The sequence below is a fragment of the Phodopus roborovskii genome, unplaced genomic scaffold (genome assembly GCF_943737965.1).
Source record: "Phodopus roborovskii unplaced genomic scaffold, PHOROB, whole genome shotgun sequence".
NCBI lineage: Eukaryota > Metazoa > Chordata > Mammalia > Rodentia > Cricetidae > Phodopus > Phodopus roborovskii.
The window spans coordinates 9,593,198-9,619,257 of NW_026126571.1; the positions used below are offsets into that span (position 1 = coordinate 9,593,198).

The following is a 26,060-nucleotide window of genomic DNA, read 5'->3' on the forward strand; positions in this document are numbered from 1 at the left end:
CTCCCAAAAGACAAACAGTAAAAATCCAGCAACAACAGGACAGGACGTGGAAGTTAGGTCATAGACTTGATGGCAAGGGCCTTTACCTGCTGAACTATCTTGACAGCTCTTTAAATTGCTCTTTAAAATGCTCTCTCAAGGCGGTCCTTTACCCATGAAGCTGGTTGGTAATTATTTTATTATGCTTGTTGGCAGCTTCATGATCAGCTCTGGTCTGGAAACTCTGGCTGACAATTTCTCCTTGAAATGAATACCATCAAAATCCCTTTTGAGTCCAAGACAGTCGGTATTGGATTTCACATCTTTTTTCCAGCTCTAGAGAAAGTGCTCTCCGGTAGTACCTTACTTAGGACGTGATCAAAAAGAGTTTGGGGCTAGGAATGCGTTGGGACACCACAGGAGGAAGGCCGCTCAGCTTGTTTCAGGGTGTCATAAAATTCTCCAGTTTTTTTGCCTTAGGAATCCGGCTGGGCAGACGGGCCGGTGGGATGTGGGATCCCGCACTGAGGAACCGCGGGCGGAGTGGTTGTGAGCGGTGGATCTGCGAGTCCTCAGCTTTCCCGCAGGGGGCAGTGCCGTCTACCAGTGCGGTGGGAGCGGAGTGGGAACCCGCGCGGAGTTCTGGGGGTTGTTTGCAAAGAAAGTTAGGAGATGCGTTGGAGTGCGAGCCAGACTCTCGGGCTTTGCGGGAGGGCGAGAGAAGGACCTCCCAGGGTACTCTTGGGGTTCAGCCGAGGGAATCTGGATAAGTTTGGGGAGTAGGGCGGTTGCACGAGGAGGGGAGGTGCAGTCCCCGGAAGGTGCAGGCGAGCAGGACGCGAGTGTGAATGCGAATGTGCGTGCGCGCGCTGCAGTTCTCCCGGTTCCGCGAGGCGCGGGTGTCAGCTTGCAGCCGGGGCTCCTCCCTCCGGCCCCCCTGCCCCGCCGGGCGGTCCCTCCCTCCTTCCCCATCGCCCCTCCCCGGCGGGCCAGGCGCTGGGACGCCCCAGCCGAGCAGGCGGCGGTGGTGGCGGCGGCTAGCTGGGAAACCCTAGGTTCCGTGCTGCGGGACGATCGGGAGCCGAGTGTCTCCTGCCCCAGCTGGGCGGTGTTGGGCCCGCTTCCACGGAGCCACGCCCTGTCAAAACTTTGTCGCTGCCGCGGCCAAAGGATCGGAGCCCGGCCAGCGAGCGGGAGGGAGGGGCGCCGGGCCGGGCCAGGCAGGGCGCGGGGCTCGGAGCGCAGCGGCCCCGGCCCCTGGCCCCACCATGCCCCAGCTCGGTGGTGGCCGCGGTGGCGGCGCCGGCGGGGGAGGCGGCGGCTCCGGAGCTGGGGCAACCAGCGGAGGGGACGACCTGGGAGCGAACGACGAGCTGATCCCCTTCCAGGACGAGGGGGGCGAAGAGCAAGAGCCGAGCAGCGACAGCGCTTCGGCGCAGCGGGACCTGGATGAGGTCAAGTCGTCCCTGGTCAACGAATCGGAGAATCAGAGCAGCAGCTCGGACTCGGAGGTAAAGGGATTCCTAGGGTCAGCCCCTCGGGGGACCCGGGACTCGGGTCCCGCTCCCGCTCACCCGAGGCCCTCGCCTTTGTGTCTCCTCCGCAGGCGGAGAGGCGCCCGCAGCCCGCCCGGGACGCTTTCCAGAAGCCGCGCGACTATTTTGCTGAAGGTACGTGCCTTCTCCTCCAGTCTCCACACTCCGGCCGGCAGCGATCAGCGCCACGGGTCCCCATGGCCCCGGGTGGCAGAGCCCCTGATCTCCTCCCACCCCTGCAGCAGCCACTCTGGGGCTCACTCTAGGGGCACTCGGGTTCCAGATTCCCGCCTGGAGTTCCAGGTCGCTGTGCTGTCTGGGGGACCCCTGACCTCACTCCGCTTTGGTTTTTGTCCGCAGTGAGAAGGCCCCAGGACGGCGCCTTCTTTAAGGGACCTGCGTACCCTGGGTACCCCTTCCTGATGATTCCGGACCTGAGCAGCCCGTACCTCTCCAATGGACCCCTGTCTCCTGGTGGAGCGCGCACCGTAAGTGTCAGTCCAGCTGTGCCTGGACCGGTGGGCGCCGGGCCCCGGTTTGCGCCCCCAGGCTCGGCCGTGGTGTGGGGGATGGGGCCTCCTGCGCCGATCCGGGGCAGAACTTGTTTGCGGAGTTAAACTCCCCTGTGGCGGCCTAGTATGAGACTGCACTGGCCCGGGCCGGGATGAGAGTAAAGATCTTTTAACTTCTCGCCTTTGGGAGATCTCGGCCTGGTGGGTCCTCCTCCCGGCCTCCCAAATTCCTTGCTTCTTCTAAATGAAAACTTGGATTTGTGCCTACTTCTGGGGGTGCGGGTGGTGGTCTCCCTTTCCTTCCTGGAGACTGGTCAACTTTCCCCTTGGCAAGGGGGAAACTTGGGCAAAGGCCTGGAGGAGCCTGGCTTGAGATGTTGTCCACTGACCTCTGGGTTCCCTGGGTTGCTGTGAGCTGTGCAAACTCCTTATTTTGTGTGGGTTATTCACGACTCCTGTCCCCACCCTCAATCCTCACTCCAGGGTCTCAATTTTTCTGCAGAACTATGGGTTTTAAACTCCTCTGAGATGGTTTGGAGGGCGACCCAAGGCATTCTTACTTGGCTTTTTCCCCCTTTTGTTCCCGGCTTTTCTCATTTAAAGCGAGCGCTGCGACACTTTAAACCTGTTAATGGGAGCGCATTGTGTGCTGTGTGCCTGGCATTTAGAGCGGTGATTAAGCAAATTGACCCGGCCCCAGACAATGTGCAAATGAGGGCGGATTCCTTCACCCCTCTCTAGCTCTGAACTCCCGCCCCTCTTCCCCCGCGGAACGAGGGGGTGCAGTTTGGGGCTGGCAAGGCCTTGGAGCCGCTACTCCTCACCCAGGTTTCCTGTGTTGATGATGGGTCGGATGGTGGATCGTGGGTGCACACCTTCCTGCCCTGCGGCCGTTTGCGCTTCGTCTCAGCCTCCTGCAGAGCTTCCCAGAGTCAGCTAGTCTAGTTCATTCTCCGCGCTAAGCTCATGTAAAAGTTTATCTTAAATATGATTATAATCAAGGGCTGCCAGAGAAGACGTAGGTGCTCAGTGGGTCATTCCTGTTGTTATTTTAGGGTCCCTCCTTGATGGAGCCGGATGGTCTCCATAGTTGATGCAGTGTATGTGTGAATTATCTTAACTGATTGGAGTTGGGGAAAGTTCTGATGGATGAAGAAGGCCATGGAACTGGGATGGGGGGAAACCCCCACAGCTTTGGGCCTGCTGTTGCTCAGGGCACCCTAAGGAGTCCTTTTGAAAAGTGGATATTGACTTAGGCCTTTGCTTTTGTTCTTTCAAGGTGAAGGTGTGTGCAGATGTTGTGGGACCCCTCCACCCCCATCGACTTTCCCTCCCATGCTTGCAGGTGCAGGAAGTTCCCATATTTTTTTTGTGTGTGTGAGTTAGGCTACTTTAGACCTATTTTCTGTTTTCCAGCCAGGAGCCACTAATGCCCATATGTTAGCTCTGAGCCAGATGTTAGGAAGTTTTGTTACTAGAAATGTCCCAAGTAGGACTAATTTTCCTTTGGCTGAAGATTTCCTTCACACACCTATTTCTTCTTCTTTATGTATGTATGTATTTATTTTATGTGTTTATGTGTGCATCCATATGGGTGTTTTTGAAGCTTATGACAGGGTACTTGTGTGGAGGTCATAGCAGCTTTGGTAGTCAGTTGGATTCTCTCCTTCTGCCTTGTGAGTTCCCATGATCCAACTCAGGCCATCAGACTTAGCCAGCCAGTGCCTTTGCCTACGGAGCCATCTCTTAGCCCACTGGCAGGGGGACTTTGATTCTCATGTCACCCCGTGCCTGTATCTTATCTCCCTGATGAGCTGGCTGAACAGCAGAAGTTCAGCTCCTCCGCGTTTTGGAGTTCCTCACACGCCTTCCTGCTCAGTTGTGAAGTTCACTGATGTATTAGGAAAGTGTATTCATAGTTTTACTCAATCCTTGAGCATCATGGCCAATAAGCAACAAGCCAGTTAGAACACTTGTTTGGATGATGTGTCTGCAGTCACTGTTTTCTTGATAATCGTATCGATATAATTAACATGGTTTGCATGGGAGGCCAGGGGTCACCCAGTCAAAATTGGACCTCTGCTGTTTTCCAGCTGAAGTAGACAGTTGAGGGCTGACCAGGCAGGAGCTGGTCGGTTAGCAGACTCTTGGGATATGCCATTCTGTCTGTCTTTTGCTTTCCAGGTCTTTTCGGCTCTACACTATGCAGCTGCAGATCTTTGCTGTTTTATGCAGCTGCAGATCTTTGCTGTTTTAAGGCCTTTAAGTATTAAAGTGGGGGGAATCCCGTTCCCCTGCTGTTCTGATTTTATGGAAATAACCAAACCTGAAGTCCGAGTGGAGCCTGGCTGCAGTGTTTTCCAGTTACTTGTGGATCTTAGCATAGCAGGCAGGAGGCCTAAGCACCCTAACCCCCTGGCATCTTTACTGCTTGGACAGTAGGAGCCAGGCTGTCTTCTCCACTGGTCATCTCTGTTTCCACTCTGGCTAGGTTGGGATGCTGGAAAGCCATCTCTTCCTGAGACTCTTTAGGGGAGAGGTCACCTTACCCTGGGGTAAAGGCCAAGTTTTGAGACAGGGTCTCATTTGGTAGTCCAGGCTGGCCTTGAACTTGGATCCTCCTGCGTTAGCCTCTTGAGTGGTATGTTTACAGATGTGTCAGGTTCCTGGGGAACCTGAGGCTTTTGAAGAAGGGAATAACTGTCACATTTTGTACTGTTCCTAGTACTTAGAAACATTGTGAGCTAGGTCTTACTGCCTGTGCTGACCTAGAACTGCTATCTAGACCAGGCTGGCCCTGAACCTGCAGCGATCTCCTTGCCGACATCCCAGGCACACGTGTGCCACCTCAGCTGACTATACCTTCACCCTAGAGGAGACTTTGTACAGGTTTACAAGACCACGTAGGTGATGTTGGCTACAGCTGTGCTTAGAAAGTGTAAATTAAGCCAAGCGTGGTGACACTTGCCAATAATCCTAGAACACCAAAGATGAAGACAGGAGGCAAGTCTGCGGCCAGCCTGGGCTACCTAGCAAGAGCCTGTCCCCACAACAAAAACTGATGAGTGAAATAAAACAGTGTTTAAAAGAACAGGGTTGGGTGGCTCTGCAGGACAGCTTCACACTGATCGTTTGTGACTACAACGTGAGTGCTGATCACTTCTTGGAAAGGGATATGTCTAAGGAGAAGCGTTCAGGAGTCGCTGTCCTGAAGCTCACGTTTTTTTGTCAGGCTGTCCAGATCACTTCTGTATCACTGTCCTGGGTTTTAAGTGTGTGTTCACCTGAGTGTACTGTCTGTATTATGCTTCCTGAGAAGATCGATTGCCTACATCCTTGGTATGCTCACTCCTGTTCCACCAGTGGGGAGAGAAGGATGTCAGGGCCATTCACCCAGCTACCCAGCCACCCAGCCACCCAGCCACCCAGCCACCCAGCTACCCAGCTACCCAGCTACCCAGCCACCCAGCCACCCAGCCACCCAGCCACCCAGCTACCCAGCTACCCAGCTACTCAGCCACCCAGCCACCCAGCCACCCAGCTACCCAGCCATCCAGCCATCCCGCTGTGCATCAATTCATGGAGTAGAAGTAAGATTTACAGAAGTAAGAGAACAGGAAAAGCTCAGAGGCAAAAGGTGGATAGGTTAATTTAAGTTAAGGAAAGCTGGTAAGCAACAAGCCAAGCTAAGGCTGGGCACTCAACTAAGAGTAAGCCTCTGTGTGTGATTACTTGGGAACTAGGTGGCAGGCCTTTCAAAAAGAATCCTAAAAAGACAAACAGAAATAAGGTTGTTTGGAGGGAATTTATGTAACAACCAAGGAAACCCTTTTCTCTCTTTTTTAAAAGCAATTAATAATACACTGTTACATTTTATTTATTAATTTTTGGGGGGCACATGTACCATGTCAAGACAGTATGGGAGTCAGTTTTCTCCTGTTGTGCGGGTCCTGGGGATCAAACTCAGGTCATAAGGCTTGGTGGTGGGCCCCTTTAGCTCTGAGCCATCTAGCCAGCCTAAAACTCCCCTTTTTTGCAGATCAGTCTAAACATGCTGTTTTTGGTAAAATTCTTTTAAGTCATTTCATCTAAATATAACTTCTGTTCCATTTTTGCTAAATATAACTCGAGTTTAATGAGGGCTTTTCGCATAGAGTGAGCTTTTGGGAGCGCCCTGTCTGTGTTACTGAAATTTTGGCACTTGGGTTGCTGGGGTGACATTTGGTTTCAAACCCTGAGGCAGGACTTGAGTCTTGTCAGTCTTTGCTTTGGGTAGGTGGATCTGGCAGGGAATGGAGTATCTGATGACTTGTCTTGGGATAATTTTAGAAACCTATGGCTTAACCTCATTCTCCATTGATCTCATTTCTAGGGCTTCTCAAGGGGAAGGTGGTCTAATGTGTATGTGCATACACATACACATTCAGCCATATATACATGTGCACACACACATATAATCCAGTCATATACACGTGTGCGCATACACATACACATTCAGGCATATATACATGTGCACACACATGTACACATCCAGCCATATGCACATGTACAATCCAGTCATATACACGTGTGCACACATATGTACACATCCAGCCATATACACATGCATACACATATATGTGGCTATTAACAGTATTTCATCCTTACAGTAAACTAACAGAATTGCCGGGTTTTGTTTGTTGTTTGTGTTTGGTTGTTTTGCCTGCATGTATGTCTGTACCAAGTGTACAGATTGCCCTCGGATCTAGAGCTGGAGTTACAGATGCTTGTGAGCCACCATAGGTGTTGGGAATGGAACCCAGGTCCTCTGTAAGAGCATCTTAACCTCTGTAAGTGCTCTTAACCTCTAAGCCATCTCTACAGACCTGAAATGTTAACTAACAGAATCGTGGAATGAAAAAAATCAGCCCACCCGAAACCTTTTGTAATGAGAAGGTTGTACTCACAGTCCTAGTGGGAGGTGACTTTCATTTGCTACTCTGGGGATACTCAAGATTTGCATGCTTACTCTGTAACTCCTTGACTTTCCATCTGATGAGTGCTGAGTGCTTTCCTGGACAGTGCTAAGGGACTAGAGCAAGATAAGATGCATTAGACCAGATCTTTTGCCTCAAAGATGCACTTTACAAGGATACAAGAAAGTCTGTGTCAAGAGGCAATTAAATACCAAGGGGTGTTTTTTAGAATAAGAAATTTAGAAAATTTGCTTTGAATTAGGATGTTTCAAGGCAGCTTGTTTTAGTTCAAATTAATTCTTGTTATTTATAAAAATATTAAATAGCCATGATGTATTTTATTAAGGTCTTCACTCTGATTTTGAGATGAGAGCCAAAGAAGGAGAGTAGCCCATAGTTGCAATAGAACGTAACTCTGTTCTAGTTGCTTAGAATGATAAGGCCCATGTTAAGCCTTGAACGCCAAGAAAGAAATCTGTTCTTACTCAGGAGGCAGCAGAGAACCCTCAGAAGTTATTACAAGTTTACGGTAGACAACTTGCCTAGCATGCTTGAGGTCCTGGGTTTGAGCTCCAGCAACACACAGAACAGTTATGTCAGAAAGCATGGTGACTCAAACACGTCCTGCCTTAGATGATGATGAGGTGGAAGGAGCTAGACTCTGGGGGAGACTCAGAGGAGCCAGGCAGAGGCGAAAGGCTTGCACGTCCGAGGACAGGAAAGGATGCATTGGAGAGGAGGGGTATTGCTACCCAGATGGAAAGTAGCAGCTGTCACAGTTCACGGCTGGTATCTCAGACTTGAATTACTCCAGCAGGTAGGATATGGGCCTTCTGTCTGTCTTTGTTACCCTGCTGCCGGGCAGAAGCCCTGCAAATAGTTTGGCAACAGCAGAGTTGAAACAGGTTGTGAGAGGCTCTGGTTTGGAGGAACTGTTTGGTGTGGGCAGAGAGACTCAGTGGGTTCAAGGGGGGATGTTGCAGGATAAGTGGAAATAAGGGGAAGGATGTGGGAGAAGAGAGGGAAGGATGCACAGAGCAGGGCGGCATGCTCACTAGGGAGAGCCGTCACTGAAGGGGATCTCACCGGTAAGGGAGTGTGAGTAACCTTCCAGGGAAAGGAATGGCTGTCCCTTCCACACTTCACTTTAGTTTTCTTTCCCTCCCTCCCTCCCTCCCTGACCGTCTCTTAAGATTTATCTTTATTTTTATGTGTATGGATGTTTCTTGCTTGTATGTAGCTATACCATGTGCATGCCTGGTGCCCTGGGAGTGCAGAAGAGGGTGTTGGATCCCTTGGGACTAGAGTTACAGGTGCTGTCAATCAAACCCAAGGCCTCTGAAAGAGCATCCAGTGCTCTTAACTTCTGGTCCATCTCTGCGGCCCCACAATTCACTTTGTACCTAGGGTTACCTGAAAGATAACTGAAGAAGCCTGGCTGCGGAAGAAGAGGGAAGGGCAGCCTGCAGCCTGTTGGAGAAGAAAGTGTTTTGAGGCCACGGGGCAGAGCTTGTTTTAGGGTAGTCTAATAGGATGTAAAATGAGTAGAGGAGGAGAGATGGGGCACGGCGGCGGGACCCTCCCTTCATCAATGGAGGATGCTCTTTGTAGCATCCCGGTGTTACAGACTAGTTCACACTGAAGATGATGTAGAAAAATGCAGAGGGGGGGAGTCTTGCACTGTGTGGCTTTCCTAAAACAATTTAATTTGTTTTTAAATACGTGTATGTACGTATGCCCATGAATGCAGGTACCCACAGAGGTCAGAAGTGTCAGAGCCTCCAACAGCTGGAGTTTTGGGAGGTCATGAGCAATCCAACATGGATGCTGGAAAAAAACTTGTCCTCTGCAAGAGCGGCAAGGGTTATTAACCTCTGAGCCATTGTCCCAGCCCCTGGCTGGCCTTTTATACTCAGTAAAACCAATTGAAGTTAGCTGCAGGGAGGGTCCTGGAATTCAGTTGACCTGCCTGCCCGCCCGCCCGCCCACCCACCTACCTACCTACCCACCCACCTACCTACCTACCCACCCACCCACCCACCTACCTACCCACCTACCCACCCACCTACCTACCCACCCACCCACCCACCCACCTACCTACCTACCCACCCACCTACCTACCTACCCACCCACCCACCCACCCACCTACCTACCCACCCACCCACCCACCCACCTACCTACCCACCTACCTGTCTTCCTTCCTTCCTTCCTCCCTCCCTCTCTCCTTCCCTCCTTCCCTCCCTCCTTCCCTCCTTCCCTTCGTTCCTTTCTTTCTTTTAAGAACATTTTACTTTATTATTATTGTTCCACCCAATGCTACAAAACAATCTCTGGAAATTTATTCTAAAGTAAAGTGAAATCCTCTATTATTACACTAAATTTTTGGTTTGTTTGTTTGGTTGCTTTTGATTTTTCGAGACAGGGTTTCTCTGTGGCTTGGGAGCCTGTCCTGCAACTAGCCCTTGTAAACCAGGCTGGCCCTGAGCTCATGGAGATCCACCTGCCTCTGCCTCCCGAGTGCTGGGATTAAAGGCGTGCGCCACCACTGTCCCGACTAAATTTTTTTGTTTCTTTCTTTCTTTCTTTCTTTCTTTCTTTCTTTCTTTCTTTTTTTTTTTTTTTTTTTTTTTTTTTTTTGCGACAGGGTTTCTTTGTGTAACCCTGGCTATCCTAAAACTAGCTCTGTAGAGCAGGCTAGCCTCAAACTCACAGATTCACCTGCTTCTGTCTGCCAAGTGCTGGGATTAAAGGCGTGTGCTTCCACTGCCCTGCTTACACTAAAAATTATAAAAATAAATTACTGAGTGTGTGCATGAGATTTGGGAGTGGGAAGTACCACAGTGTGTATATGGAGGGCAAACAAGCAAATAAACAAATAATCAGAATAGGCAAACAAAAAAAATCATTTTGTCCCAACACTGCATCGCTGGCAAATACGCAGCAAGGGGCTGTTCTCGAAAGTGTGTAAGTGGCCTCACCCTATTTGGAAAGCGCTTGGCAATGGCTGCTAAAATCTCAGTGTTTTTCAGTTTCTGACCCTCTAGGAAGCAGGCACTTGTTCATCCCATTCTGCGGCTGTGCAAACGGGCTTGGAGAGGTCAAGTGTGTCACACGAAGCCACACTATTTATTGGCCATTCCAAGCACCAGGACTTGAACTTGGTTGGTTTCAAAGTCCAGAGCAGATTTTTCCTTTCTCCCCATGACTTCACACAAGCCTGGTGTCACTGGCCATCTCTAGGGAAGGGTGCTGGCTTGCTTCTCAGTGCAGAAACTCTGATACGGCTAACTGCTTGGGTGGAGAGAAGGTAGATACACCTCAGTCTCACAAACAGGCACTGGGCACATCTGTTGTCTAATCAGCAGTGTGTGGCCAGAAGCTGTCCGGCCAGGACTTTGCCGCCCAGGGGTCAGTAACCTTTAACCAGCTGCTCAGGGACTTCACCACCTGTGGCAAAGCCACTATCTGCTGACAATTTGGAAGCTGGAGACGGCTTTCTCCTTGCTGAAGTCAGTGAGAAATGCACACAGGTGTGTCTTCCGTGTGGGAGAGCATTGGAGGAGGCTCGTCTGCCGTCCTTGAAGTCTGGGTTACAGTATGATTGACTTAGCAAACCAAACCAGTATGATTGATTTAGCACTCCAAACCCTGAGAAACAAGCATGGAACTAGTGTTTCCTTATGGTGCCTTTTCTTTTCTTATATTTGTTATTTTTTTTCTTATTTTACATATCCATCCCAGTTCCCTCTCCCTCCTTCCGTCCCATGCCCCCTTTGCCCCCCCTCCTGTCCCATCCCCCCCCACTCTACAGGGAGGGTGATGCCTTCCAGGAGGGATCATCAAAATCTGCCAAGTCATTTGGAGTAGGGACTAGGCCCTCCGTCCTGCCTATAGGTTAAAGGAGTATCCCTCCATGGGGAATGTGCTCCCAAAGTCCTTTCGTGCACCAGGGATGCATCCTGGCTCCACAGCCAGAGGCCCCATGGTGCCTTTTCTAATGCTTGGTCAAGTCACTTGCTTCCCTTGTGCAGTCTGCGCAAATGAACCATCTGTCTCATGGGTGTATGACGGACTATTACAGCACCGATTTATTATTAAGAGATAAGTCCTGGGTATTTACACAGTGATTAATTTAGGAATTGCAGAAGAGGATGGCTCAGTGGTTAGGAGCACTGGTTGCTCTTCCAGAGGACCTGGGTTCAATTCCCAGCACCCACATGGTGGCTCACAAAGGTCTGTAACTCCAGTCCCAAGGGACCTGACATCCTTTAAGAAGAAAAGAAAGAAGCAATTACAAAGTTCCATATTTTTTTTTATCTCTCTCTCTCTCTCTCTCTCTCTCTCTCTCTGTGTGTGCGTGCGTGCGTGCGTGTGCGTGTGTGTACCCAAGTGAATCTATTATACCATGTATACAAGTGCCAGAGGAGGCCAGGGGGAGGGTTTTTAGGATTTCCTAGAGCTGGAGTCACAGGCAGATCTGTTGGTGTCGATAGTAGGTCTGGAGCTTGGAGCCTCTGGAAGATCAGGGAGACCACTGAGCACTGAGAGTCTCACCCCCAAGAGTTAGCATTTCCCCCCTCTTTCCAAACCTCCCTGGCAGGTGGCCTCCCGAAAGCCATGTGACCACGTGACGGCCTTTGAGTTACTGTTGGTAAACTGGGTTCCCTTATGAGCTGAAGACCGGACTGCTGCAAGGCACCAAATCTTATTTGTTTGTTTTTATTTTTCCAAACAAGAGTTTCCTTGTGTAGCCCTGGCTGGCCTGGAAGCTCTGTAGACCACGCTGGCCTTGAACTCAGAGATCTGATTGCCTCCTGAGTAGTAGGATTAAAAGTTATGGGCCACCATCCCCAGAATCTTAGTGAGGTTATCTTGAATCCCTCAAGGTGAATGGGGCTAGGGTTTGTAGAAATGACCACATGAAATGTGTGGAAAGCCAGGAAACAGAGGCAGGGGATTTCTGAATTCAAGCTACACAGAGAAACTTTGCCTCAAAAAGGTGTGTGTGTGTGTGTGTGTGTGTGTGTGTGTGTGTGTGTATCTGATCTGAAGCTGAAAAAAAACAAAACAAAACAGAAGAAGTAGGCATGAGCAGTGTGCACGTCAGATCTATTTACAAGCCGAGATTTGTTAGCCATAGTGAGTAAGCTCAGGCGATTATTGACCTGCCTAAAGCAAACGGAAGTGAATGAACGATAGCCACAGGCCTGGGATCAGGTGTGCTCACTGGAATGTGACCCTCTGCCACAGGGAGCCATACCCCAGAGTGTACCACGAAATCCTTGTGTATTTAAAATACAGCACCTACACATGCTAAGTGATTTGCTTGTTACATTTGGCAACACAAATATTTAAACATCAGGGTAAAAAAAAAAAAAAAAGGCTCTGTAGGCGCCTGCAGGGTTCCAGAGATCTGTTAAAACCCTTCCCACAGTGAACTCCTGTGGGTCTGATAGGATAATCTCCCTGCTATCCTCCAGGAAGCTGTAAGATGAAGCCAAGGAGCCTGCAGGTAGAGCCTTGGGGGTAGGGCAAAGGACCTTGTTCCCCAGAGGCTGCAGTTTTCCCCAAGGAAAAGTCAACTAAAAAATAAGCGTGAAAATGCCATTTGTAGCAAAATTAAAGAAATGCTTTATGCAAGCAAACCATAAGAACATCTCTGCATCCTTTCTCTGCAGTGGTGTTTCTATCCCTTTCACTTAAGGCTGACGGACGGACTGATTGGGACAGGGTCCCACTACACAGCTCCAGCTCACTTGGACCCCTGTGTAGACCTGGCTGGCCTCAAACTCACAGAGATCCACCCGCCTCTGCCTCCCAGTGCTGGGATGAAAGGAATCAAGTCCCTGGTCCCTGCTCACTTGTGCACCTTTAGTGCCTGGGGTGGTTAGAGCCTTCAAGCAGGTCCATTTACAGCCCCAGAGATGGTGTTAATTGCTACCTTAATCTTTCTTGATTCTGTGCTTTGTACTCTCTAATCTGCCTAGTCTGTTGGCTGGGTCAGTTGCCTACTTCCTACTTTGGACCAGCCTTACTTTCTTTTGTCTGTGAGCATTCTTGTGTTATGTAAATTGAATGTGATCACACTTTCTTTCTTTTCTTTGTTTTTCGGTGTCTCTTTGTAACAGCCTAGGCTGTCCTGTAAATTGCTTTGTACACCAGACTGGCCTGCAACTCAAACTCAACAGGGATCCACCTGCCTCTGCCTCCCCGATTACTGGGATTAAAGGCGCACACCATCACCCCACCACCCCAGCCTGTGGTTGCCAGTTATCTTCTTGGACTTTACCCCTTTCTAAGTGGGGTAATGAAGAGATCTACGGTGGGTTTGTTACGGTCTGTGAGGTGAAAACACTTGGCGCTGTTATTAATGTTTTCCAGCCTCAGAGCTTGTGTTATGATATGCTCGGCAGGGACAGACCATCCTGTCACAGCTTTGCAGCGGGAGAGGCTCATCCTCATTAAGGGGTTCCCAGATAACATCAGAGAGCTGCCACGGCACAGGGCTGTGATAGAGACACAAGCCTCCAACCCCAGCCTGCCTACCCACAGACAAAACCCGAGGCAATAGTATGCATCTAATCCAGGCACTTCTGTAGAGGCATAGGAGAAGGAGACAGGAAAATACCCTGAAACCCGAGGTCCAGTTAGCCTGGACTATGCAGTCACCGGAACAGTAAGAGAGGCCGTGCTTCAACAAGGAGGAAGAAGAGAACACATTCCTGAAAGCTGTTCTCAGATTTACACACACACACACACACACACGCACACGCACGCACGCACGCACACCAAACATGCATGGAGGTGTGTGTGGGAGGGGTTAAAACATGCTCTTTGGGGACAGTGCTTGCCCAGCGTGCTCAAGGCCCTGGGTCCAATCTCAGCTCTATCAGAGAACACAACCAAACGAAAAATAGAAACAACTACTGTTGATTAGGCTGCTTAAAAAGAGGAAGCCGAGCTTTCCTGGTGTGGGAGGAGCTCAGCGCCAGCTATGATTGATTATTATGGGATTTTGCCCTCTGCCACCCAAAGAGCACTTCTTGGGTCTACTTGTCCCCCTCATGCTGGAATATTCTTTCCTCTCCGGTGAGCGCTTCCGCCTGCCCCTGGGTTAGTTAGAATCGTGTGTGCCAGGGAACCGGACGCGGCATGTCCACCTCAGGGAGACCGAGGCAGGAAGAGGAAAAGTCAGTTTCACCCTGGCTCCCATCATCCCCACTCCCAAGCATGCTTGCCAAGTTTTCCCAAGAAGTCTACTGCATTTCTTTGTCTGTTTGTTTTTGCTGTTTTCTTTTTAATGAATGTGTATCTTGCCGGAAATGCAGAAGAGACCTAAGAGTCAGGTTCTCCACCAAACTTTCCCTGCTGGGTTTAACAGCCCCCTGCGATTCCTGCCACAGGAGATTGATTATTCCTGTGATAGCTGCCAGACAAATGGTCCGGTTTTTTTTTTTTAACTTGACTCTGTAGCAGGAACAATGATTTCTCAGGTCACTGGTGTAATTGTGAATCTTAAGATGAAGGGACAAGGCTGGGGTCTGGGTAGAAGTGGAGTGCTTCCCTAGCAAGCATAGTTGAAGCCTGAGTTCGATCCTCAGCACTCTAAAAAACCAAACCAGAAAACAAACAAAGCAAAACAAACAAACAAACAAACAAACCGAACAAACAAAGCAAACAACCCCCCACTCCCCCCCATCCCCCCCCCCACTCCAACCACACAGGAGGAGCCCGGCCTCTCTGTAGCTCTATCTTTGTTATATCTGGGCTGGAGTGGGCTTATCGAGGGGTCACGTAACAGTGATTTGGGAGGTTGTTTTGCCTAGTGAGACATTTGAATAGCAAAGGTGATGTTCTATTCTGCATTCAGCATGGAGTCTATCTGACATACTAGCTAGAATCCAGTTTTTATCTCGACGACTCCTATAGAATTTGTCACAGTCTAATATTCATTTTATTACTTTTGGGGGTGCAGGATCTTGCTTTTGTAGCCCATTGGGGTCTAGAACTCCACTCAGTCCTTTTGGATACTGACGGGTATTACAGGCTTGTGCCTGTGTGACCACCCAGCTCTACAGTTAATTTTGTTGTTTTTTGAGGTGGACCCTTAACTACATAGCCCCAGCTGACCTAGAACTCACAGTCCTGCTTCGGACACCTCCCACGTGTTGAAATTACAGGCAGGCTGTAAATTATATTCTCTAAAAATTTTAAGTTACATTTATTTACTTTATGTGTGTACACATGAAGGCCGGAGGGCAACTTGTAGGAGTTAGTTTACTTCTGCCACCTGGTTCCAGGTTTTGGGGCAGCGAGTGCTCTCTCTCTCTCTCTCCCCCTCCCTCCCTCCCTCTCCTCTACCTCCCTAACCTTGGCACCACACCCAGCAAGGTGAAGAAGTCCTCCCCCACCGTCAGCATCTTATTTTCAAGCTGTATTTCAAGGCTGCTTCCTACAGAGATGCTCAGGGGCTGCTCACCCGTCTCTGATTAGGTCTCACTGGCTTACTTCCTTAGCCAGCCCAAATGTCTGCAGTCTGTATTGTTTAACCTTCACTCATTACCTGTATTTTCTTTAAATGAAAGCATCTATCATCAACTATTTAGTTCTTTTAGATCAAAGGGCAATAAATTAACATCCACAGATGAAATCTAACCTGACACTCTTATAAATAAAGTTTTATTAGAACACAGCTATGCTCGTTCATTCACACAATTAGGACATCTTTGCGGTATGAGGGACCTACTCCTAGCAGAGATGGAGGCTGCATTGGCCTACAAAGTTACAAGATTGGCTCTTTATAGAGTTAGCACACCCTCACTGTGGATTATGTAAGGAGAGCAGAGTGATTTCGATGCTTGACTCTTCGCTTTATTATTCCTAGGTAGTTTCTCTTGTCCTGTGAAGTTTAATAACTTACAGTACGCTTACAGGTTTAAGCCTACCCACTCTCCTCCATTCTGCTTGCAAATGCCACCCTACTGATACTCAGATTGTCTCATCTTTGGCCAGTTGGTATTTCTTCTAAAATTGGTTACTGAATCCTTTGGACAAGTTGGGACATGGCAGGACATTCCAGGTCGGTTGTATTTATTCACTTTCTGCCCCAGACGTGGAGCCAGGCATTTCTAGAAGGAGTTGGCATCTTTTAATGGGAACAGTGTTTGCCTGCAGATACTCAAGTGCACCTGAAGAATACACAGGGCACCAGATGATACCATGGGAGTTAGAAGCGGAATAAGAGATACCCTTTGTATCTTAAAAACATCCAATAAACATCCTTTCTCTAAAAGACATCCTTTTCAGTATACTCTTTGAGAGCGGGTCTCACTTTGCAGCTCTGGATAGCCTAGCCTGGAACTTGCTGTATAGACTAAGCTGACCTCAAACTCAAGAAATCAGCCTACCTCTGTCTCCTAGGAATGCTTAGATTAAAGGTGTGCAGCACCCTGTGGGGTTTTAATATACTCTTGGTTTTTCAAGATAGGGTTTCTCTGTGTAGCTTCGGACTGTCCTGGAACTCATGCTGTAGACCAGGCTGGCCTTGAACTCACAGATCTACCTGCCTCTGCCTCACAGATGCTGGGATTAAAGATGTGGACCACCACCACCACCTGACCTTTCAATATACTCTCAATGCTGGGTCATTTTCTCTGTTTACATAATAATTGTAATTGTACATGGCAATTGTTTTGAGACAAAGTCTCTTTCTTATATTTTATTCTTTTGGTTAAAAAAAAAATTTGCTCTTTAATCCCAGCGCTTAGGAGGCAGAGGTCAGCTTGGTCTACAGATTGAGTTCCAGAACAGCCAGGGATAAATGGAGAAACCTAGTCTTGAAAAACCAAAAAGGAAGCTGGGCATTGGTGAGTTCAAGGCCAGCCTAGTCTACTCTGAGCTGCCTGTAACTTTACCTCCAAGAGATCCCACGCCCTCTTCTGGATGCCACAGGCACCTGCACTCATACATGCACATACCTGTATAGTCACACACATATGCATATAATTAATACTAATACAAAGAGAAAGGCTCACTGAAGGGGCTTCACTTATTTCCTGTAGAATGCCTACCTGGTTTTGAGAGGGCACATCCAGGTAATGAGGGTAGATCCAGTACCATGTCTCATCTCCTCATTCCTAACATCACCACCCTGACGACAAACATTTGTCAACTTAGAGAAGATCAGGTCATGGGTTAGATGGATGTTCAGTATTGAAGCTACAGCTCAGTGACAGGTTCAATGCTGAGGCCGAGGCTGTAGGACATACTCCATAGCTTTGCAGTTTGGATAAGGTTTAGGTGTGCAGAGGGTAGTGCCTGGCACACGGTAAAGAGTGGATAAGGTGAACTCTGTCAACTGAGGCAGTCCTGGGTCGTCAGGATCTCACTGGCTCTTTTTGAAATAGGCTGTCACTATGTAGTCTGGCTGTCTTGGAATTTACAAAGTAGATCAGGCTAGCCTCAAATTTACCTGCCTTGGCCTCCAGAGTGAGGGATTAAAAGTGTGCACCACCATGCCTGGCCCATGAAATTTTACTTCTGCACTGGATTTTTAGCATGTGTATTTTGGTTTTTAAATTCTTACCATATGTAATTATATGTGTATACATGTCATTTCCTGTGTGTGTGTGTGTGTGTGTAGTGTGCATGTGTGTGTACATGTTTCTGGGCACATGTATGTGTGAGGGTGCGTATATGTGCGCATGCACATGATATCTGGGATTGAAGCTGATGTCAGGAACCATCCTCCATGGTTCTTCCTCTGTGTTCTTTAAGGCAAGGCCTCTCAATCAAACCCAGACCCCACTAATATGGAGGACGACCTCTTGTCTCTATTTGAAAGACTGGATCACAGGCAGGCAGCCACTAACCCTTCTGACTCTCCCCTTCCTTCACCTCCTGCCTGGGTTATAGGCCTGAGCCTCACTGCCCAGTTTATGTGGTGCTGGGGATCAACCCAGGGTTCTATGCATGCTAGGCAAGCGCTCCGTCAACCAAGTTACATCCCAGCCCATCGAACACAGGTCTACCCCGTCCGTGATGTGCTCAGCCCCTTTTGTTTAAGTTTGGGTGGAATTTATGTTCTAAAGGACCCTGGCTATTAAATTTCGATTTTGATCAGTGTGACTCTGAGACGCTGCCTCGAATGTAAAGCCGGCCTTCAGTCTACACGTGTGGGAATGTCTGACATTGTCTATTCACATTTCTCTCTGTGCACAGCCTGTAATAAAATAAACACAAAGGCCCGTCTTCTCGCCATCTTTGGGTACCAAGAGCAATTGCTGTTTGCTTATGCTCTTTTCCACAGGGTGCTTCTGATAAGTCAATCATTGGTGGCTGATCATTTCATTTTGCTTATTATCGTAGTTTTTCTTTTCCCTCCCAGTTCTTCTCAGAGTTGAGGCTGCACAGCCTTTTAAAAACAAACAAAGCAGCGGTCTGAGCTGGAAATGGAACTTTGAACCTGGTCCTCTGGTTCATGTCTGTGGGCTTCTCTGTGACGGCGAATTTGTGAGCAGTTGTGGGGACCATATGTTTTTATAGGGCTCTGCCAATGAAAATACTTTAGAATTACATTAGCAACTCAAGGTATTTTGGCCTCCCCGAGAGGACACATGATAGTTTTCCAGTTATGTGAACAAGGGCTTTTGTTTCATACTGGATTTTTTTAAAACAGGCTTTGAGAACAATAGGCTTCTATCACTGCTTCCCAGAGGTCTTTGGGATGCTAATAGGTAGATATGGCCAGCCATCCTGTGCTTCTTCTGGGGAGGACTTCTCCAGCCTTTGACATGCCACTGTGGATTTCCTCCGGGGAGAAGTGGGCATGCGGATTGCTCTGCTCGTTCGGCCGAGGCTTTCCTTGTGTTTGAGATCTTAGCCTTCTCTGCGCCTCCTCTGCCTCTCAGCCTCAGTCACCCTGCTGCAAATCCTTCAGTACATTTCACTGTTGGTAAACACATACCCTCTTCATCCAAAACATACTTGTCTCCTGGATTCGAGACTTGCTGAAGATGCCAGGAAGTGGATCGGTTATTCCATATCTATTACAATCATAGCACCAGCCACATGGAAGGCCCTTTCTTGGTATTTGCTGAATGAATGAAGGGACCATAGAGGCTACCCGCCAAATAGCACCTAATGGGAACTGTCTCCCACAAAAGCCGTTTTCAGGGTGAGAGCCATACATGGGTTTGTTGGCTGTTCTACCGTTGGCACTTTGTGACTGGAGGCGAGAGGCCCCTGTCGCCTTTTAGTCCAGGTACTAGGCACATCCCAGCAGGAAGCGGTCAGTTATTTAAAGATGAGGCACCGTGCTTGAAATAGCTTGTGTCAGCGGTGTGCCACCGTGAGCCAGCCAGGATTAGAACCTTCATTTCCTGATACCTGTTCCGGGGCCGTTACCCAGTCGGCAGCCTGCACCCCTTTCCATGCTGTAGTTGCATCAATGGGAGCCAGTGTTTCCGACTGTGGGGAGGGGAGAAATCAGACTCTCCTTTGTACACTAATTAGCGCAGGCAGAACAAAAGGCCCAGCTTGGTTTTCGAGTTCAAGTTTGGCTCATAGGCAGTTCTCAGTGAAGATTATGATCTCGGATAAATTAAAAACAAATGTTAAAGAAGTCATAATGAGGTAGGAAGGGAATTCAGGATTCTTGTTTTTAAATAACACTGGGTAAACAGACTTCTCTCTAAGGCAGACATGCGTGTCCCCTCCTCCACCTTGACTGTCTATTTTTGAGCCTTTGGGTTCGATCTTCGTCCAGGTCATTCGCTCTTCCTGAACCTGGAGAGGAGAGGTGTTCTCTGGTCTCCCTTCAGTATGCATAAGCCGCATCCACCAAGCCATTCCTTCTTTGGGACTAGGACAATAGTCCACAGAAGAGCTGGGTCAGATCCACCAAGTCAAAGGGAATCGCACAGTTGGCAAAATGCCCCTTGCCTCAGGAATGACCGACACAGCCTGCTGTCCTGGCGTGGCTGGCTTCCTTTTCCTCCAGTCTGCTGAAGGCGAGGACCCGGCAGGGAGTACACAGAAACCCCCTGTGTTCTTTCTTCTCCTCCAGGCAGAGTTCCTGAGTACATTCTTGACCAGATGGGGGGAGCTGGGGGCCCAGCAAGCCACTGCATTCAATGGGACTCTCTATGTATATGCCAAATGGAGTCTACAGGCATCTTTACGAGCCCAGTGACCGTGCTGGCAGATGTAAAGAAACTCAGAAGGCCTGTGTGTGTGTGTGTGTGTGTGTGTGTGTATGTATGTATAGAGTCTTGATTCCTACAAAGTTTCCATGAGTACATTCATTGGCTGTGTACGTGGAAATTCATTTCCTCTACTAACCCTCACCCCCATCTCTGGAGGCCTAGAAACAGGGTCTCCTGTAGCCCAGGTTGGCCTCGAACTCACTGTGTAGCACGGGATGATCTTCTTTCCTGGTTCTCCTGCCTCCACCACGGAGTGTGCACCACCATCTCTAGTTTATGCACTGCTGGGAATTGAACCCAGGCCCCCCATGCATGTGAGGAGGGCACTCTACCTACTGAGCCACACTCCAACCTACCCCGTCCACTCTTCACTGTATCCATATTGCCGCAGGAATTAGTATGTGGGTATGCGCTTGTGTACCCACATAACTTTCAACAGACCTCAGCAGACTTTCGTCATGTCCGGAGAGATTTGGGGTGGTTAAGTCTTGAGTAGGGGACATGTTGCCAGCGTCTAGCTAGGAGAGAGACCAAGAATGCTTAGACTAAGCAAGCCTTCAAGACTGAAGGGGAAGGAAGCTCTTAACAAGAAGCCACTGAGGAAGCTTATGAGAAACCCATCGGGACCAGGACCCGAGCGTCTCTCTCTGTGTCTGTGACGCATGTGTACGTGTGTGTGCATGTATGCAGACGTCAGAGGTTGGTGTCGGGTTATCTCTCTCAGTCCCTCTCTGTCTTTCTGTTGTATGGATTTGCAAGCTGGGAATCCAAACTCAAGCCCTCATATCTGTATAGCAAGTACATCTCCAGCTGAGCCAATTGGCAGCCCTAGCCCCTGAGCACTTTTCTGCAGTGGTAATTTCATTCTCTCGTCTGTGGTGCAGAGGATTGTTGTATGTATGTATGTATGTGTATACACACAACATGTATGTATGGATGTATATGTATGTGTATATTCATCATTTCATTTCATCCTCAGACCGACCCTGGGGTGGGGACCAAGGCTATACTTGTTTTGCTCAAGACGAAATCAAGGCTCAGAGAAGCCGATATCCCTTCCTGAAGTCACACAGCAATTTAGGGGAAGGGACAGGCTTCGTTCACATTCAGATCTCCCTTACCCAGCCCCTGCTATGTGGCATCATTTCCCATGGTAACTTGTGTGAACCTGCACAGTGTGGCTTACATAGGAAAGATGCTGAACTGGAGACGGGTTATCACACTCTAAGGCTCCGTTATTGATATGGTTGTTTGTGTCTGCGCTTTGGGGGTCCCGAGCTTTAGAACTCACACACAGGGAGACTCTTGCTGAGGTTGCCGCTGGATCCTGAGGAGGAGTAGCTGGAGCAGCAGGCAGACTGCCTTCAGGTGACTGAGGGGACAAAGTGAGCTGGGCAGGATGGAGAGACCACTGTGGCTTTTCCCCTCTTGAGCCCCTCTACTCTGTGCAGGGGAGACCTTGGGGCAAGTGAAAGGTGAGGGGCAATTCGTATAATTGCTAATGACTTGGTTTGTGAGGGGAGGGAACATGAAGTTTAGAAATGACATCCGGGATAGAAAGGGCCCTGGAAACTTAGAATATCTGCAGCAAGGGGGCGAGGAGGAGGAGGCACCTGTGCCTCCCTGGAGGCTGGGCGCTCCACTGAGAACGCGGAGTCAGCCTTGGGTGTGCACCAGGGCTGTGGGGGCAGGAGGCAGACAGGACGGGGAGCAGGGTCCACCTAGAGGCCCCTCAGCATCTACCTGGAAACCCCACTTCTGCAGCCCAGAGCACAACTCGCTGCAGACAAACCCAGGGGCCTGGCCGACCAATGGTCCCTGTAACGAGCCCTGAGGAGACACTCATGCTTTTTAAAAACATGAGACGATTTAGATGTCCTCCGTCCCCACATCCGCCCTAAGGACATTCACTGTGCTTGGATCACTAAACTGTATATGGCAAAGCTTAGGGAAGCTTCCTGTTGCCTTTCCAAAAGGATTCCAGCTCTGTCTACTATTAGAGTATCTCTCACCCACCTGCTCTGCTTTTAGAAAATGATTATAGCGGGACAGTGGTAGCACACGTAACCCCAGCACCGGGGAGGTAGAGGCAGGTGGATCTCTGTGAGATTGAGGCCAGCCTGGTCTACAGAGAGTTCCAGGACAGCCAAGGCTACACAGAGAAACCCTGTTTCAAAAAAGAAAGTGATTCTGAGTCTGCTTCTCTGTAAGTGAATAACTCAACAGAGTAGCACGCTGGCTTCCCTCCCTCGGCCAGGTTTCCTCCAGTTGGCTGTGAGGCCTGTGGATGCACGATTGGGCTTCGGGGTGAGAAAGGTTTGCAGTGCCCTGGAAGGTGGGACCAGTGTTGTCTAAATAAATAGTGGTGGGCTTGGCCTCAGGAGGAGGGGGTCCCTGGAAGGTGAGAGATGGGCCCCGTTGCGGGACGCACTCCCTGGCGTTCCGGGGGCTTCTTTCAGCCTGCTCAGTTTTTTTTTTTTTTACTGTGAACACAGCAAATGTGAACACCGGATGCTCTGACAAAGGATAGACCCACATGGTTGGGATGGCTTCTACCACCTGTTACCAGCTCCAGGATGCCCCCTCCTGGCCTCCACAGACACTGCAGTTGTGTGTACACAACGTCATACACCTATACATAATTAAAAATTTAAAAAGTACAGACTGGAGAGAGATGCGTTAGTGGTCAAGAGTGCTTGCTGCTCTTCCAGAGGCTCCAGGTTCGGTTCCTGGCCTCACTCAGACAGCTCACAGCCACCTGGAACTCTAGACTCAGGGCTTGTGAACCCTCTTCAGGCCCCTGGGGACACCTGCATGCAGGCATTTCACATACGACAAGCAGACAAACACGCATGCCCATTTTTAAAAAAGTAAAATCTTTAAAAGTCCATTTGTCTTTTCAAAAATCTAAAATTAATATGTAGAAAAATGAGCATTTTTAGTATGTAGCTTTGTTTTTATCAAACACCTAGATTCATGTCACTTCCGCTGTGATTCCAAACACTCACCGCTCACCGCCATGGTGCCCAAATTCTTGTTGAAGGCACACAGATCAACGCCACGCTCCTGAAAGTGTCTCCTTCCCTTTGCCCTTTACTACTCTCTCTGCCCTGAAGCCCCTCCCAGGAGGGGACGGCCACTCTTTCAACAAAGGCAAACTGGGCTAGAGTTAAGACCCTGACCGCTCCTCCAGAAATCCTGGCTCTATCCCAGCACCCACCTAGTAGCTCTCAATGGTCAGTAACTCCAGTTCCAGGCGATTTAATGCCCTCTTCTGGCCCCTGGGAGTACTGCACACTTGTGGTGCACAGGCAAAGCAGCAGACAAACACCTGTGCACACCAAAAAAAGCAAACACAACTAACCATGGCGGGCCCCGCTGTCCACCCTGCCCACCTCTCAGCACAGCATTTTTACCAGCAGGCTTGGCTCAGACTCATTTCAAAAATGCTTCCCTTAGTTCGGCGCTTTGGAAATGTATATTATAAGAAGTAGATGGAGTGAATGCTGCTCCTAGTGGTCATTCTGAGGCTACAGAGTGCCTGAGGAGCAACAATTGTTTTAAAAAAGAAAAAGCACAGGACCCAGGTGAGGATGCACACCGGTCATCTCAGCACCTGAAAGGCAGAGGCAGGAGGATTACCATAAGTCCCAGGCTAGAGAGGGCTGCACAGGGAGGCCCTGTCTCAAAAGACCAAACAAGAACAACAAACAAACAAACAAAAATCTCCCAGTTTTGACCACAGATCTAAACCATTTATTTACTTGTTTACTCGCTCCCTGTGCGTGGCGTGGGCAAGGGTGCCCACGTGGGGGCCAGAGGCCAGCACTGAGATAGATATCTTTCTCGACTGTTCTCCGCCTTATGCTTTTTATAATTTATTATTATGGGGGCGCGCATGCCAAGGCACTCACGTAGAGGTCAGAGAACAATTTTGTGGAGACAGCTCTCTTCCTTCCCCTTTGGCAAGGTCCAGCTCACCAGACCTGAGCTACAAGTGCCTTTACTTGCTGAGCCCTCTTGCCTGCCCGTCACCTTGTTCTTGGAACAGGGTCTCTTGAGAACCTGAAGTTTGACCTGGGCAGAAAGTTCTGGGGGTCCACCTGCCTCCACCTCTCCAGTGCTGGGTTACACGCGTGTACTTCCATGCCCTGCTCTTTTGAGTCATGGGATCCAGGCTCAGGTCCTCATACTTGGGTGGTAGCCGCTTTATTGTCTGAGCTGTCTCCCCAGCCCCAGGTGAGTGAGGTGACTGCACCGTGTCCTCGGTAATTTTGCTCATCCTAATCTTCTGGGGGATTTTCAGATCTCCTGGTGCTCTGGAGCCACACATGACCTAGGATATTTCTTAAGGAAAATAAAGTCTATAAAATGTCATCTGGAAGCCTGACATATAGCTGACCTCTATAATGACAGCTCTTGGGAGGCTGAGGCAGGTGGATTGCTGTAAGTTCAAGAGCAGCTTGAGTTATATAGTGAGTTCTAGACCAGCCTGGACTATAGCCTAGCCTAGTGAAATATGACGTGTTTCAAACAAGCAAACCTGTCACCAACAGCAAAAAACGCTCCACATAAAATAAAATGTGGCTGTTTGGTTCAGTCCTTGTAGGAGGGGCTCGAAAGTCAGCCTTAGTATTCAGGCATCTGTACTGGCCTGTCCTTGGGGCTCTAAAGGATTCGCCCTCAGCTGCAGCCACTAAGAGCATCACCTGTGCACATTCACGGTTTAAAAGGCCCCGCCCACCTCCCATCCTTCTCCGTCTCTCTCCCTCTGTCTGCTCCCCTCTCTCCCTCCTTCCTCTCTTCTCTCTCCTGCTGTTCCTGTCTCAGGAGGCGGGTCTCCCCACTTCCCTGTCCCGCTTTTATGGTCCCTTTCCCTAATTAAACAACCACCACCACCTCTGCTTGAACCCTGACACAAGGCATCTTTCTCTCATCCACCGCTTTTCTTAAATTACAGCCGTCAGCCCGTGGGCTATAGTTTTCTTTAAGGTGTGGAAAGTGAGATCTGGGCTCTGAGTGAGGAGAGATGCATTGGCATGTGTGGGGCTGCTTTCCAGATCCCAGAGTTTACCTGCTGGCTTTTCCTGTCCCCTCGGGGTGGGCATGAATGCCTAAGAGGAAGGGGAAGATGTGTGGGGTGCCATGTTCTGTCTAGAGGAAGGCTGCAGGTCAGAGAGGCCGTTCCCACCTATACAAGTGTACGCATATGTATGTGCATAGATGTGTATACACGAATAAGTACTTTGTACATGCTTAGCCCGTGGTAAGAGTATGAGATTGTCCACACCGGACCCAGGCTTGGCTTTTGTTTACTTGCTACAGGGTCTGTACCATCTAGGCCAGATGACAGAGCTAGATGTAGCCGCGTCTCGAGAGGTAGAACTCAGGGTGGAGCCCAGTGGATAGCCTGGGGAACAGGCCTGGCATGGCAAGCCTGGTGTCAGGCTATGGCCTGGCTGACTGCCCTTAGGAAATAAGAGTTAGAGAGCTATGCCTTACGAGGTCCGCCTAAGGTTGAGAATTAATATTGTACAGCCCCCCCCAACTACAAGTGGCTAAATCTTATTCTCAGAATCTCTGGGTTGTGGGGCCTGGGCGCGTATTAGCTGAAATGTCTTGGGTTAGATGCCCTGTAGCTCTGAGGCTGCTCCTCACTCAGCTCAGCTAGAAGGTTGAGTGCTGGAGTGGAGGTTCTCAAGTGTTCTTGATCTTCCAAGGTGTGTGTGTGTGTGTGTGTGTGTGTGTGTGTGTGTGTGTGTGTGTGCGCGAGAGAGAGAGAGGGGGGGGGAGAAAGAAAGAGAGACAGACACACAGACAGAGACCCTTCTGTGCTCTTTGGTCCTAAGAGAGTTCTGGGCTCTCTTTTATGAC

The 26,060-nt window shown here is 49.4% G+C and overlaps 1 protein-coding gene across 2 annotated transcripts in view; it reads left to right on the top strand.

Annotated features, from left to right (window-relative positions):
- The first annotated feature begins 706 nt into the window (after positions 1-706).
- The window catches only part of Tcf7l1 (transcription factor 7 like 1), a 155,052-nt gene continuing 129,698 nt past the window's right edge, over positions 707-26,060 (top strand). Inside the window, exons 1-3 of one of the 2 annotated variants that reach the window (XM_051202857.1) lie at positions 707-1,490; positions 1,586-1,649; positions 1,875-2,002. In XM_051202857.1, coding sequence (XP_051058814.1) covers positions 1,248-1,490; positions 1,586-1,649; positions 1,875-2,002 — 435 coding nt within the window. In that variant the 5' untranslated portion in view covers positions 707-1,247. The remainder of the gene's footprint in view (positions 1,491-1,585; positions 1,650-1,874; positions 2,003-26,060) is intronic. The other variant, XM_051202858.1, reaches the window with a different exon arrangement.